General features: G+C 43.5%; 1 protein-coding gene across 47 annotated transcripts in view; it reads left to right on the plus strand.

The window, feature by feature from the left end:
• Nucleotides 1–16,057, plus strand: part of TENM2 (teneurin transmembrane protein 2) — a 1,282,302-nt gene that overhangs the window by 1,056,878 nt on the left and 209,367 nt on the right. For all 47 annotated transcript variants that reach the window (XM_055387572.2, XM_004042960.5, XM_063706913.1 and 44 more), the window contains one exon: nt 8,631–8,753. In XM_055387572.2, the coding sequence (XP_055243547.1) occupies nt 8,631–8,753 (123 nt within the window). The remainder of the gene's footprint in view (nt 1–8,630; nt 8,754–16,057) is intronic.

Below are 16,057 nucleotides of genomic sequence, written 5' to 3' on the forward strand. Positions count from 1 at the left end.
ACCCTGATTGACATGAACCTGGCATATATATCCCAGAGATCCAGGATAGGGAGATCCTTCCTCCCTTATACCTGGTTCCTAAGGCCCCTCCTGGCCTGTTCCCGCTGTTTCAGGATGGCTGCCTGTGGGCTCCAGAGTTCAGATCAGAGGGCTCATTGGGAGCAGTTTGTTGAGGGCTGCTGGGGACTTGGGAAGGGAAATAAATCCCAACCCTCTCCTCCCTTGCTTGCAGCCACTGAGGGGAGAAAGTGCCCTAGGAATGGAGTATCTCGGGTGTCCTAATTGGCACACTCTGACCCCCTTACCACTCCTCCTTGCAGAAGGCTATTTTTCACGAAAGAGTTCTTTCTCTTTGTTCCAGCGCTCATTGCACATCTACGGATCGATATGACATCTTATCCTCTAAAACATTCATAATGTCTGCTTCCTAGGATTCTGGTGGCCACATGCCACGTGCAGCCTGCGTCTTCTTTCCTTTGTAGTCAGTGGTCTCGCCGATCTGCCCCTCTTTAACGGGGCTGCTGGTTGCCGTTCTTTGAAGAAAGACAAATATTGTTTGGGTTGTCAACAGTGAATGACAAGCTCGGAGGGGAGAAAGATCCATTTAGGTGTAGATGTGTGTATTGTGGGGATGTGTTTCGTTATCAGAAAAGCTCTTAAAATCCCAGACCATGATTTATTTGGTGAATAAAACCTACCGATATTATCATTCTCTAAAGGTATTTTGATCACATGGGTCCTTTCTTGGAGAAAGAAAAGCTTTTATTTCTTAGCCAGGAAAAAAAATTGCAGCAGGAACGGGGTGGTCTGCGGTGGGAAACGACACTCTGTGCGGCTAATGGCTCCAGGCATGTGTTTATCTGCATGAGGCTGAGCTGACTTGGTGGACAATAGGATGCCTGACTAGCATTGCCAGTCAGGTGCATTCCTGGCCACCCCGCACAAGGAAAAGAAAGTGGCTGTGAGCACATGTGTCTGTCTTATGTATTGATCTGCCCAGTGATGCTGAGAGCTAGGGGGTGTGGTTAGAGGTCACCTCGGCACACCAGATGCCACACACTCGCAGTGTCAACAGCACCCACCTGCAGTGCACCTGCAGCAGCGGGTTCCAGGAGACAAGGGGAGGGACGCTGCCAGTCGGGGAGCCCCACGCATCCTGAAGCTGAAAGGAGCCCCATTTGTTTTCTGCAAACACAGCAATTGATTAATCTCGTACCACCTCCCACTCACTGTACCATCCTGAGCCTGTCATGAGAATAGATTAATTCTCTGGTCTTTCCCTGTGGATTCTTCTTGTCTCAAGAACACACTGCTCCCTGATCCCAGAGCTGCCTCACGCAACTATCACCTTGTTCTCATGGCAGACACAAAGGAGGGGACAGAAAGCCTTGCTACTTTTGTGAGGGACTAGAAGTAGGAAGGCAGCAGACAAAATCCCTGCTGAGGACAGTTTTGGGACTGTAGCTGGAAGATTTGAGTTCCTCTAGAGAGGTGAATGCAGGTGAGTTTCTCCAATGCCCCCTCTCATTTTGAAAATCTTGCCACGATTCTGGGATTGTATCTGCCTCTCATCTTTCCTCTTCTTTGTAATTCCTGAGCCATAAGCCTTGCAACCATTTGGAGCTGCAAGCTGGAAGTCGGACAGAGGCTAGTAAGTTTTCAGAACATTCTCGGGAGATAGGTGCACAAATCCCATTACCGTTAAAGGGATTTGTGGGTGTAACTTCCATGCAGTGCTTTGAAAATTCATTCCACTCAGTTTATTGCAACACTGTCTGGGAAAAATAGGAGAAATCACTTCACCAAGGTGGTTAGAAAAGGATTTTTGGTAACCCTTTAAGATTTAAATTTTTAAACTCCTTTTAAGACTTAAGGCATTTCCAAGAATGTTATCCCACATAGTTTTGTTTGCATTACTTCTTTCAGGCTGAAGGTAATTTTGGCACTGACAGCATTCCTAAAAATAATAATACATTGCAGTGGGCCCCCTCCTCTTTGAGGAAGAGGCACTGCACTCAACTGCATCCCCAAAGAATGACAAGCAAACTGACAAGGGAAAAAACCACCAAACATGTTGTTGACTGGCCTGACTGGCAATTGAAGTTGCCGAGCAGATTTATTTTACGTTGACAATGGTGGTTCAAGTTAAATAGCAAACTAGTTGCCAACCAAGGACATATTCATAGAGACTAATGGCTGCTTACATGTGTATTCATGAGTGAGCCTTGACAATATTTAGTAAGTAAGTGATTCTATAGCCTACCTGTCCTGTTCGGTCTTGTCTAAGTAGTGGTTCACTTGGAAACCTCAGAGGGCCGATGTCCTCCAGTGAGAACTCTGAATGGAGTCTCTAGGAGGACAGTATGGGAATTTAGAACTCTGACTCTGAAGTTGCATGTGTCTGGGTCTAAATCCCAGATTTCCCACTTACTGGCTGAATTGTCTTGGGCAAGTCTCTTAACCTCTCTAAGCTCCAATTTCTTTATCTATAAAATGTAGATTATATTACCACCTAATCCAGTGAGAATGAAGGGGAAAAAGTAAGCGTTCATCTTTTTCAAAATCCTCCAGTGTCATCCCTTCTCTACCAAACAAAAGGCAAAGCTCCTCAAAGGCAACTACTCCTTCACCCTGCCCGTCTCTTCACCCACCACTCCTCCTTCCCACTAACTCCACTCCCCTTCGGCGTGCTCTTCCCCAGATGTCAGCATAAACTGCTTTCTCGATTCCTTTATGTCTTTGCTCAAATGTTACCTATCACAAATGCCATCCTTGACCAGACTACATTAAATGAAGAAAGGAAGAAATTTTCAATGCATCCCCCACCCGCGAGTGCCTCTGAACCCTAAACCCGGCTTTTCACTTGTGTGTTTAGTTTCTACACCTGCCTCTAGAATGTAGGTTCCATGACAGCAAGGATTTTGTCTTGTTAAAACTGCTTTACTCCTGGTGCCTAGGACACATCTGACACCCAGTGGGTGTTTAGTAAATATGTGCTGACTGGCAAATTATGAATATATGCTGCATGCAAATAATGAGCCCAATACCTGGCACATGGTCAAAATGAACGTTAATTGTCACCATCACCATTGAGTAGACTTATTCACATGTGTTAATTTTCACTGCTGATTGCAAAGGGGCCTTTGCAGGTTGCCTGTGCAAGTTCAGGGTAAGCAGTTGTGCATGTTAGCCCTGATTATTCCACTGTGGTTCTCTCCTCCCAGCAGTGGCACTTTTGGAATTGGTATATTTCCCCCAGGAGCCCCGACATTGTTGACTTAATTGGCTGGTGCAGAGGCACGGAGACCCAGCCCTAACCCTTTCTGTCATCCTACCTGGTCTCTGAATGAGCTCTGCCATCATCTCTAAGGCCCTTGTGTATCTGATGGCATGCTGAGCCCCAAGACCCAGCAGGCATGGCTTTCTCCTCCTGCTCCCTGAGCTCTGCTTGGCCTGCAGTCTTCCATTTTCAAAGGGAAAGCCCAATCTCCTCCTCGGGTTATGTATCGACAAGCCTGATGTTTAAAGACACCCCCTGCTCCTGGGGGCCTGCTCAGCAAACACAGAGCATCCGTGGCCTCCATGTTTGCCCTCTTTGACAAGCAGGGGCTGAGCAGCTCTCTGGGAAGTATTGCTGACATATTGATTGACTCTCTTGTCAGGTTGATCCTCTGCCAGCCAATGAACACAGAAGGTTCTAAGTGGCACCCAGCAGGGCCCACACATTCCCTAATTACTATTTCAGACAACCCCCATTCCAAGCTGCCACTTTTCTGGCCCTATAATCTCCCTGTCCTGTGGTTGCTGGAGAATCCTCAGTTACTCGCAACCAACCCCGCTCCCTTTCTCGGGTGTCACTTCCTTGCAGTATTGCCTTTGGAACCCACCTGGCACAAAAACACAGCAACTTCAATAAGAAAATATCACACCCTCACTCCACGTAGGTCTGTTTATTATCCTTACTGAAATCGGGGGTCTGTGTGTGGTCCCACCATCCTGTCTTGGTTCCCTTCAGAATGCCATGAAGTTTTCTCCAATTAGCCGGAGGGATACTCTCAGAGTTTGGCTGCCTATTGTGTTTTAAGTGGCTGGCTTCCCAGCTGCCACCTGGATTTCATGAGTTTCCACTCAGAGCCCTTCCCCATCCCATCCTTAGTGACCCATGGAGCCCGAGGGTCTCTCTGAAGCGGAGCCTGTCAGATCATGATGAATTGTACATTTTGGCTGTCAGTGAAGGGGAGGAATGTTGGGGAGAGGGCCTCCCAAACTCATTTCACTTTTGACCCTCAGATGATTTGGACCAGGCCTTTTGGGATGAACTGCTAGAGCATTCAAGGTGGGGCGGGAGAGGGAACCACCCCAGTGCATCCAGGATCTCTTGAGGAGACCAGCATTTATGTGAAATCTTGAGATGAAGCAGCAATAACTCTGGCTACTCTGAGGTTTCTCAGCTTTCTTTTTTTTTTAACTAATTAAATTTTTGGTAGAGATAGGGTCTTCCTATGTTATACAGGCTGGTCTTGAACACCTGTCCTCAGGCAATCCTCTTGCCTCAATCTCCCAAAGCACTGGGATTATAGGCGTGAGCCACCCCATCCAGCTCAGCTTTCTAAGTTTGGTTCTGAGAGTAAATTAAAATTGGAGGTATGATGACATCACATTTACAGTGCTGTTTTTTGTTGTTGTTCATAGAAGCAAATATCGTGGCCCAAAGTATGTGCTAATTCTCTCTGGCTGAGTTTCAGAAAGGACCTTAACCCAATAAAACCTAAAGGGATGCACAGAGATTTGCTGTATAAAAATGTCATTTCCTAGTTTCCTTATAGGTGAAAGTATCAGTCAAGCTAGCCTCAGACAGGCTGCTGTAACAAACAATCCCAAACTCTCAGTGGCTTATAACAGTAACAGTTCATGTCTTCACACATGCTGTATTCTATCACTGGTCAGCCATGGCTGTAGCCCACGTCATCTTCACTGAAGACCCAGAATGGCTATGTGATAAAGTATGTGCTGAATTCAACGGGATAAAGAAATCTAACCCCTCTCAGGAAGGGGTGTGGTCATTCACCAACCCCAATGAGATTATTATGAGTTTTGAAACAAAGAAGAGGTTTGCTGAGACTCCATTACCCATAGAATCTGTAACCACATCACTATGAAATATGAAGCAGATAGCCACCTCCCACAGTAATTTCCTTCTGATTCTGAAATCCCTGTTCTCAAACTTCACAGTCAACAGTTTCCTCATCTGTGAAGTGGGGTTGATAATAGTACCTACCTGTAAGGCTTAAGATAATGCCTTTAGAATGTCTACTGTGGTACCTGGCTATAGAAAAGGTTCAATGATGGCGAGGCGTGGTGGCTCACGCCTGTAATCCCAGCACTTTGGGAGGCCGAGGTGGGTGGATCACGAGGTCAGGAGATCAAAACCATCCTGGCTAACACGGTGAAACCCCGTCTCTACTAAAAATACAAAAACAAAATTAGCCAAGCATGCGGGCGCCTGTAGTCCCAGATACTCGGGAGGCTGAGGCAAGAGAATGGCGTGAACCCGGGAGGCAGAGCTTGCAGTGAGCCGAGATAGCGCCACTGCACTAAAAGAAAAGGTTCAATGATTGGCAGCAGGTGTTGATATGCTGATGATTAAAATATCCTTCCCTTTGCAAACTAGTCCATATTGCTACCAGCACTGTTTTATCCCATCTTCTATGCCTCTGATTATGTGTTTTTTAATTTATAAGCATATAACATCCTACAATCCAACCCCCCAAATCTGCCCCCCGTGTATCATTATCTATTCTAATAAATATTGATGGAGTGCCATTTATATTCAAGACACTGTCAGATCTTTTGGGGGTTGCAGATGTGTAACCTCTCTGTGGCCCTTAAGGAGCCATTATTCTACCTGTACAGGGAAACCTTTATGAAAGGTAAAGGGAGAGATTGATTGAGAGACTGATTTCTCAGCCCAAGCCATAGAGCAAATCAGTAGCAGAATAAGAAATAGGGCTCTCATTAGTCAGGAAACTCATTTACTTCACAGCTCCCTGGGGTCTTTATCCTAAGGACACTTTAGTCCCTCCCCACCGGCCAGAGAGAGCATCTCGTTTTCTTACTCAAGTGAAAGAGAAAGAATGGCTCATTAAAAAAAAAAAAAAAAATGCCAACAAAAACCTATTTCAGACGCTCCCAAAAAAACAAGAGAAGGTGGTTATACCCCAGATATAATTCTCACTTATTTACTTAATGTTCAATTCAACAACAGAAAATATGCCCAAACTTGAGTTTCATTTTTGTTGCATTGCTTCTTTTGGAAGGACAGGTCTCACGTTCAGCAGATTTGGCTTTTCCCCTTCTCCACCTCCATCTCACTTTCTTATTTTTCTTCTCACTCCTGGGAGTTGTCTGAGAAGTTACTGGTGTACTCTGACCCTAACCCTTTCCACCTCATCTGTAGTTTTCTTATTTTCAGGATACTTTTAAAAAATAAAAATGAAAAGATGCTATGGAACCCAAAACAAAGAAAAAGGTGGGAAGGGGAGGCAAGAGGGAAGGCATCCTTGGAAATAGAGGAAACACAGTTGCAGGGATGTCTCTTCCTGATCAGTAACATTAGGGGATTGTTTGCTTGCTTTTCTCCCAAAGCTGATGGTTGCAATATGTTCTGCACCTTACAATGGCAAGATTGAGTGCTATAAGAGCAGAGCAGTTTTGACAAGAGTTTGAGATGGGATGTTGGGGAGGTTGTCATCTTTGCCTGATGGGACCCACCACTCCTTCCATAGACGTGAAATCAAAGCTTTGTTAGGCCTGGGTTCCAGCTGCACCTGCAGTACCTGCCAGTGTCTGTCTTAAGACCCTCCTTGAAAGAACCGCACCTCCAGTGCAGCTGCAGCTGGCCCAAGGCGAGCTTCAATAACCCAATAGTATCATTTTTTTAAAAAATTATTTTAAAATAGCTAATTCCTTGGCTCCCTTCACCTGGTAATTACAAATCAGAAGCTATCGTTATCTTGAAGCCACCATGATTAGTTCTCATTTCCTGACCTCTGTATAGTGAAAATATGTCATTATTTGAGGCAATGGAATCTGGTCTCTTCAAGTGAGTGACCTACATATAACGGACAAACTGCAGGAGAAAATTAGGTGTTACCTTGATGGAAAGTGTACAGTAAATGCCACTTACTCTTATTACTATTTGTCATCTCAAGAAGTTGTAACAGTGGGCCTTTCACTTTAGAGGAAAGAAAACATGGTTCTAAGATGGAGAAGAGTGTAAGTGAAAAGCAGACACACCCACACACACACGGACACCTTGCCACCTTCATCTGTGGCCATCAATCTGAGCTGTATTGTTTGAAGATAGGTTTTTAACCTTAATAGAACGCAGTCTGACTTTACGTGGTGGTAGGCATGCAGAATTAATTGCTGTGTGAACAATTTCCTAAGCATTGTTAATTGTGTTCCCTGCAGTTAATTGTTTCTCCCATCCCCACATCAGACTCCAAACGTCTCCCTGTCAACAGCCCTTTCTCTCCTGCGGTGGTAGGAATGTAGCAACAGTGTCAACCTGTGTCCAGTGGAAATGCCAGACATCGTTTGGATGAGAGACATGCAGGGGAATAAATTCCTTACTTATTCTCAAAGGAAGCATCTGTTAGATAAGGGCTTTGAAAGAATACAGGTGTTTAGGGTCTGCTTTTCATTCCACTCAGTAGAAAAAACTCACCAAGAACCATCAGGGATAGGGTTGTGTTAAGTTTGCTAAACTCATGGTGGGGAGTTGACACAGGCAGGATGACAAGGAAGACCAGAAGTTTGTTTGGAGGCCTGGGGTGCCCATGGGAGTCAAGACTTCTGCAGACATGCTATGTTCCTTAGCAAAGAACAGGCAGTATTTCAGAACTCTGTTTCATTCCATACTCTGCTAAAGTGGGAGCGACAGAGACAGAAAGAATAGTAATGTTTTCAGAAAAGGACCCCATTCCACCATCAACCCCCCAAGCTTTTTCTGCAATGTGCTGAAAGGTATCCACTCATCATGAAGAGGAGTGGAAAGGAAAAATATTCTAAAAGTTTGAAATAGTTAGGGAGGTGGGCCAGTACCACTATAGATGCTGCTGGCTGCACTGATAGTTCAGAACAGGTACCAGCAAACAGGTACTATTCAGGTAGCCTCCTTTGAAGCTGATTTACTTGTGAGTGTATAGTTTGGGGAAAACAATCCTTGTCAATGCCCCTAGACTAACAATCTAAAAGCAACTGTGTCCAGAGTGTAGAAAAGGATGGATGTGGTAGAGCAGCACTCTTTACGGTGATTCGAAAGGGCCATTTTCCCCTCCATGGTGGCACCGTTTGGAAGATCTGTGCTGTGTTTTCTCCTCCCTCCTCTGCTCACTGTAAGGGATCCTCTCCCCCTGAGACTGTGAGCAGCAGCGCCAGAAGGGGAGACCTAACCACCCAGGTCTCTGCTTTCTGTATTTAGCTAATCCCTGCGGCCTGGGGCAAGCCATTTTTGACGCAGCTTCCTCAAAAGGCAATCGCTTGGAAAAAGGCACCTGGCCCTCCCCCTTGACATTTGCATTGCTGAATTATCTATTCATATTTTCATTACTTTGTCTCTCCTGCAGCAATGCATCTGCTCGGACTCAATTGGCAACTCCAGCCTGCAGATGGGCACACCTTTAACAATGGGATAAGGACCGGCTTACCAGGAAACGATGATGTGGCAACAATGCCATCTGGAGGCAAAGGTGAGGTTACAGCTGCTGCTTGCCCTCTTGAGGTCACAGGAAAATTCTGAGCTCTCGCCAGCTGGTTCAGGTTTTCTAATCCAAATCTTGGAAGGTATGCCAAAAGGAAAAGAAAAGGGGGGAAAAAAATCATTGCCTTTCATAGGTGCCCCCATTAAAAGCTGTTTGCTGTTCCTGTCTGTTAGCTGTGTTTGGCTGGATCACTCAGAGCTGGCACAGTGCCTGCTCAGAGCAATGTGCATACCTATGCTATCTGCAGCAACTGGCATGGTCCAGATCTACTTGAAAGCATCCCAGGGCCTGTGCAGAAACAGCAGCCACAGCAGCAGCTGGAGTGGCAGCAGCAGCAGCAGCAGGAGAAAGTCCTGCCTAATCAGAAGGCAGAGAGCAGCAGGCAGCACATGCCATCAGACTGGGTCCCTCTCCCAGGAGACATGCAGCCTCCCTGGGGAGGAAGCTGCCTGGCTTGGCATGAAAGAGAAAGGCTCAGAGCTGCTGTGCTTTGGGGGAGAATAGAAAGGAGTTTTGACAACTCGGCAACAAAGCTTCTCTTCTCAGAATAGTGAAGGGGACAATAGAAATGTTTATTGAAGCAATCAGGCAACTGTATCCTTGCAGGGAAAAAAAAAAGTGCTAACAAGGTGCTAAGAAGGAGGAGAGAAAACAGAACCATAGGGTGGGGGTGGGGGAGACTGGAGCAATTAAGACAGAGCAGCCAATGGAATGGTTAGCCAGGCTGGCACGCAGTGAGATATGCTTAATTCGGGATGGAAATCGCAAGGGAGAGATTGTATTAAAGGATTTCTCCAACATGCAAATTTCCATTCTGCCTTTTAGCATCTATAGCCACTTCACCCCCACATTTCGGAAACACCCTACAGGGATATTTCAAAGAAGGGAAAGGAAGCAGCATTTATTAGGCACCTATAGCATGCCAGGCTTAGCATTGTATAACTTTAACAACTTTAAAGGAAGGAAAAATCTCTCTGAGAAACTCAGGACCAGAAGGTATAGAAACTTACTCAAATAGGTACAAATTTGGACTCAGAGTTGTGCCCTGTGCGTCTTTGGGCAGGAGGTTGGGCTTTCCTTCAAGCAGTCATTTTCCACAAAGAAGATTCCAGAATTCATCTGCCCCCAGAGGTGCACATTAGTCATCCTGAGATGCTAATGCTGCTTCAATTATCCTCCCCAGAGCTGTCCTAATGCTTTGAGGATGACTTTTTTGTCTTTTTATCCAGTCTTTAAGAATCGCTGTACTCATCTATCATAATCATAACACTAAATTACCTTTAAGTAAGCATGAAAAAGTTTTATCTGAGGATGAAATTATATGCTTTCCGTAATCGGATAAGTTAAACTAGACCTAAAACTGAAAAGTATATTTTGCCTTAACTGACCATGTTCTGCCTTAACTGACCAAAAAGCCCAGAGCCAAATGTATTGACCTCAGATTTGAAACCTGGTCACCTCCAGTACTTGACACTGTCTGCTCCTTCAGTTTTATCTAGGGCAATGGTTCTTAGTCATAGCATTTTTGCACCCCTAGAGGACATTTGGCAATGTCTAAAGACATTTTGATTGTCACAGTTGGAAGGGGCATGGCAGGCATCTAGAGGATAGGGGTCAGAGATGTTGTTAAACAACCTATAATAGACAGGACAGCCCCCTGTGATGAAGAATTATCTCCTTTCAAGATGACAATAGTGCTGCCCTTGGAAACTCCACTTTATGGGGTCTCCGTCACGTTTTATCCATAAATGTCCTTTAATCTACAAGTCAGCACCTCATCCCTTCAGAAGAATGCATAACACACATGTGAAATGAATATGCATATTCTATCATTGGGCACAGAGAAATTGTTTATATGTGTATACATTCTGAAATTATATGCCAATGCTTTTCGAGTAGTGTCCTTCATAAATGGGAATTAGTGATCTCTACTGGCCTCCGTAAATTAAGGTCAAGATCAAGCACTCCTCCCATTTGTGATAAGCCTCTATTTCTACCTCTGCTCCCCACCAGCTTTTGCATCCCACACCCATAGAACAAATCTTAAGAGTACAAGAATATGCGTCTCTAAATTAACAAATGAAGAAACACTTTCCATTGTGTCTTTGGAAAGACCAGAATTTTTCCCCTCCTGTGCAACATGCTTTTGAAAATGTTGTTGTAGAAGTCATATAACATTACTAGTTCAGATATTTTCCAAATAAGTTATGTGACAGACAAAATGTTATTTTGTTTTTTTGTTTTGTTTTGTTTGAGACAGAGTCTCACTCTGTCACCTAGGCTGGAGTGCAGTGATGCAATCTTGGCTCACTGCAACCTCCACCTCCCCGGTTCAAGCGATTCTCCTGCCTCAGCCTCCAGAGTGGCTGGGACTACAGGCATGTGCCACCACGCCTGGCTAATTTTTTGTATTTTAGTGGAGACGGAGTTTCACCATGTTGCCCAGGCTGGTTGCAAACTCCTGAGCTCAGGCAATGCTCCCATCTTGGCCCCCCAAAATGCTGGGATTACAGGCATGAGCCACTGTGCCCAGCAGAGACAGACAAAATGTTTGCCAAATCATTGTCCAGTGAATTTTGTCAATAGAATACTCAAGAAAAAAGTGTGAGAATTTAAAATTGCTTAGAGATGAAATAAAATTTGAAACTTAAAAAGAGATCAGATATCTTCTTAGGTTGTTTTAAGGTTTGGCTTATAAAATGACTAAAATGTTTTCAGTTCTCTCACCCATGCCTATTTCTTTTATCAAAAGTGACCTTGGGTTTGAATTTGTATACCCAGTGACCTCTGCGCTCCCCATTCCCCAATTCTATACATTTAGATATCCTGAATCAATTCCAATCGACTTCTTTTCCAGTGTTTCAAAGAGACAATCAAGATATATTGGCAATAAGTTAATTAAATAACACCGCCTCCTTTTTTTGGTGTAGGATATTCCTTCACTCCAATGTTTTAATCAAGATACACCACACATTGCCAAGGAGGATAATCTCATTAAGCAATTACTGGATAAGTATCCAGCAGAAGCAAATTAAATGTAAGCAAAACACAGGCATGTGAGTCCCATCTAAGATGGCACATCGATAGAGATTTCATTACCTGGTCTTTAGGAGTATTTACATTCCTCAGGTTTGGGAACAAGTCTAATAGACAGGGCAGCCTACACACTCTGATATGTTAGTGGAAACAAAGCACTTGATTAATTAGTTGGGAGAGTACGTTCTTTGGTCTTTGCCTGTCCGTTTTCCATTTGTTGTTGTTCGAGTCTTATTTTTCTTTCTTCCACTCTCCTTCAATTAAACCTTAACATGAATTGTTGCTGGCTTTCACATCAAGAAGAGGGAACACACAGTCTGCCAGAATCACTCACCATCTTGTGTGTATTTCTATGTTAAAAGGAATGAACTCATACATCTTCATTACAAGGGCATGGAGAACTTTCTCTGTAGATCTGGGATTAGATAAGCCTTGAGAAAGACGATTCAATACAGTATTCTGACCTGGTCAGATAACATAAGGGAATTCAGTTTGATTGGCCAGGCCCAGGGAAAGTATACAAGAGATTTTAAAGGGCACATCATACGTACCCAATTTGTGCACAGATTTTAAGAAAGAATAAACTCTCAAGTATAGAATTGCATGGATCATTCTCAAAACCTATCACTCATTTTAGATTCAAGTTGCCCTCTATATCAGGGGTCAGCAAACTGCATCTCATGGACCAAATCTGGCCAGCTGCCTGTTTTTATAAATCAAGTTTTAATGGAACACCACCATGACTATTACCTGTTGTCTGTGGCTACTTTCAGAATAAAATGGTGGAATTGGGTGGGTGCAACAGAGACTGTATGGCCCAAAAAGCCGAAAATATTCACCATCTGACCCTTTAAAAAAAATAAAAAGTTTGATGGCCACTCTGTATCATTCCCAATCCCATTTCCACTTTTCTAGAACTTTTCCTATAACTATCCAAGTTATAGGAGTCCAGAAGAGGAAGATCAAACTCCCAACACATCACTTCTTCCTACTTGACCAAGCCCTAGTTATAATATATTCTTGGTAACTTTGTATTGGAAGATGCACTATAATATAGGATTTTGGAGTTGGTCTGGTGGATACAAACACCAGCTCCATCACTTAGCAACTGTATGACTGTAAGTGGGTCATTTGTTCTCTCCCAACCTCCAGTTCCTCATCTGTGAAATGCAACTCCCTCATAAGCTTGCTGTCCATCATAAATGAGATGACCCTTGTAAAACATTGCATGTGGCATCAGGCATGTTATAAATGATCCACGAGTCTTAGGTGTTGTCACTGATGTCATCTTTACATCTCTCAGCTGGTCCATTTAACAAGTTTCCATGGCCTGTCACATCTTTTGAGAGGCTATATTTTCCAAAGGTGAAGACCAACCAGGTGCAGTGGCTCACGCCTGTAATCCCAACACTTTGGGATGCGAAAGTGAGAGGATCACTTAAGGCCAGGAGGTTGAGATCGGCCTGGGCAACAAAGTGAGACCTTATCTCTATTTTTAAAAATATAAAAATAGGCCAGGTGCAGTGGCTCGTGCCTGTAATCCCAGCACTTTGGGAAGCCGATCACGAGCTCAGGAGATCAAGACCATCCTGGCTAACATGGTGAGACCCCGTCTCTACTAAAAATACAAAAAAAAAAGTTAGCCAGGCGGGGTGGTGGGTGCCTGTAGTCCCAGCTACTCGGGAGGCTGAGGCAGGAGAATGGCGTGAACCCAGGAGGCGGAGCTTGCAGTGAGCTGAGATCATGCCACTGCACTCCAGCCTGGGCAACAGAGCGAGACTCCGTGTCCATATATATATACACACATACACACACATATATATGTATATATATAAAATAAAACAAAGGTGAAGACTGCCTTCAGAATATGAAGATAGACAATACCATTTCACCTTTTTCCTTTACCTTCTAAGAATTAACCAAACCCCAGATGAGGATTTCTTCCCAACATTGGCTTGATAAGGTCAGTAGGAAGCAGGTCTTCCTATTCCAAAGGGCCGATGTGCACACCAAGTTGGCCCCTCCACACTGCGTTATTTGTCTCACTGCAGCTTGAGTTCCATCACTGCCAGCCTGTCTGTTTTAAGCCCTACCATTCTCGGTTTATAACTCAGCTGTAAACATTTATTTGTGCCTGGAGCACATTTCCTTCCTACCCTTTGAAAAAAAATTAGAATTTCCAGATGGTATGCAAGTTGGAAAAAAATGGCAAAGACTGTTATTCTGTTTAGAAACATGTTTTTCTACACTTGCCCTTTCAGCAAAAACTTCATAATGATTTTTACTAGTTGGCTTAATGCGTGGTACTAGGAGCCAGATGAGCAGGGAGGTTCGTAAATTATTCCGCTGGCTCTCATCAGCCTCTCAATGAACACAGCCCAGGGTTTTAAAATGATCACTTCCCTATATGGGGCTTTTCCAAAGTCGGTGAAGTTCCCAGAAGGGCAAAGGGTCATTATGTTTGAGCCAAACACCCCTTTACTGCACGTCTACTGGGAAATATACCAACATCCTAACTACCAACCCAACAACTCCCCTCATTTAGGAGGCCATGCTGTTCTACATTGTTGCAGATGGGTACTACTTACATGCACTTATACTGGTGGACTTTTGCTTTTGATTGCCACCCATAGCCCCATTCTAAATTGCATAGTTTCTGTTGTACATAGCATCATGGTGGCTTGACATGGGCATTAATAATGAGATCCAATTTCTCTTTCCGTGCATTTGCCCGTATCCTCATTGGCCACACTTCTCTTTCAGAATTGACTTGTACACCCAGATATCTGGTCTGTGATCTCTAAATATGTACCTCTGGTATACCTCTGATATGTTGGCCCTTCATACCCACAGGTATCCACAGATTCAACCAACCTCAGATTGAAAATATTTGGAATAATAATAATACACAAAATGCAAATAAAAATGATAGTATAACAACTATTTACATAGCATCTACATTGTATTAGGTATTATAAGTAATCTAGAGATAATTTGAATTACAGAGGAGGACATACATGGGTTATGTGAAAATACTACACCATTTTATATAAAGAGCTTGAGCATTTACAGATTTTGGTATCCACAGGGGTCCTGGAATCCATACCCTGTGGATACCAAGGGATGACTGCGGGCCTGAATGCAGTCAGCATAGGGGTTAGCCACATGGGTTTTAGTGTCTGTCAGATGTGGGTTTTGATCACAGATCTACCAATAAAAAGCTGTGTGACCCTAAGCAAGTCACTTATCTTCCATGAACCTCAGTTCTCTCATCTGAAAAACAGGAAAAATTGTAAGAGTATCAGGAGATTACATGGTGATTAGCAGCCACTCAATAAATTTTAGCTACTATCAATAATAGTAAACTAAACTAAATATTAATGCAGGAGCAAGTTCATCTGAAGAGTCATAGGTATAAATACTTTTTAACGTTCCTAGCGGCAAAGAGTTGACTATTTTTATCTAAAGCAACAAATTGAAATTTCAAAAGATGTAAAAGCCACATGTAGTCCCAAGAGCTGAAACATTTTCTAAAAGTCATTATTGTGTGATGTTGTGAACACCATCACAGAAGCAGTGACTTTCAGGATGGAATTGCATTCCTAAAGTATAGCCAGCCAGCAGCAGGGTGAAGGCTGATGCGTTGCTGATGTCTCAGATGAGCTGTATTCTTGGGCAGTCAATCTGAGGTCCTTGGAAGAATCTTTTCACTTATCTGTTGGTTAAACGGAACCCTCAGATGGTTGTCCTGATTCCCAAATAAATGGAAACGAGGTGTAATGACCGTAGCAATATTCTGAATTCAATTTTATTTGCAATAGATAAAAATATGTGAGGCAGAATAATCTGCAAGGCAGATTTATGCTGAGGTGCCTCCAGAGTTCGGTTAAGTTAGGAAGTATTAATCTGAGGCTTCATTTCCCTGGTATGACTATGAGTCCATTCCCTTTATCACTTGTTTGGGGAATAGTTTCACTGTTTCTGTAAATGAATTATGGCAACATTTTCTGAAATGATTAGCTCCTAATGTAGCTATGGAAGGCTGTCATTTTGCTCAACATCAGTCGTATTTAACTGGTTGAAATTTTAGGTACATATTTCAGAAATAGGTAATAGTTTCACATTTACATGAGCAATCTTCCGTGGAGTTATAGAGTTGGACTATCCTGTAAAATTGATCATTAGAATGTTGCCTCTAAAAACCCAGAAATCTCATCTCTAAGCTAAAGATGAACTAGCCAGAACCATTGTATCTT

Source organism: Gorilla gorilla, chromosome 4, assembly GCF_029281585.2.
Source record: "Gorilla gorilla gorilla isolate KB3781 chromosome 4, NHGRI_mGorGor1-v2.1_pri, whole genome shotgun sequence".
NCBI lineage: Eukaryota > Metazoa > Chordata > Mammalia > Primates > Hominidae > Gorilla > Gorilla gorilla.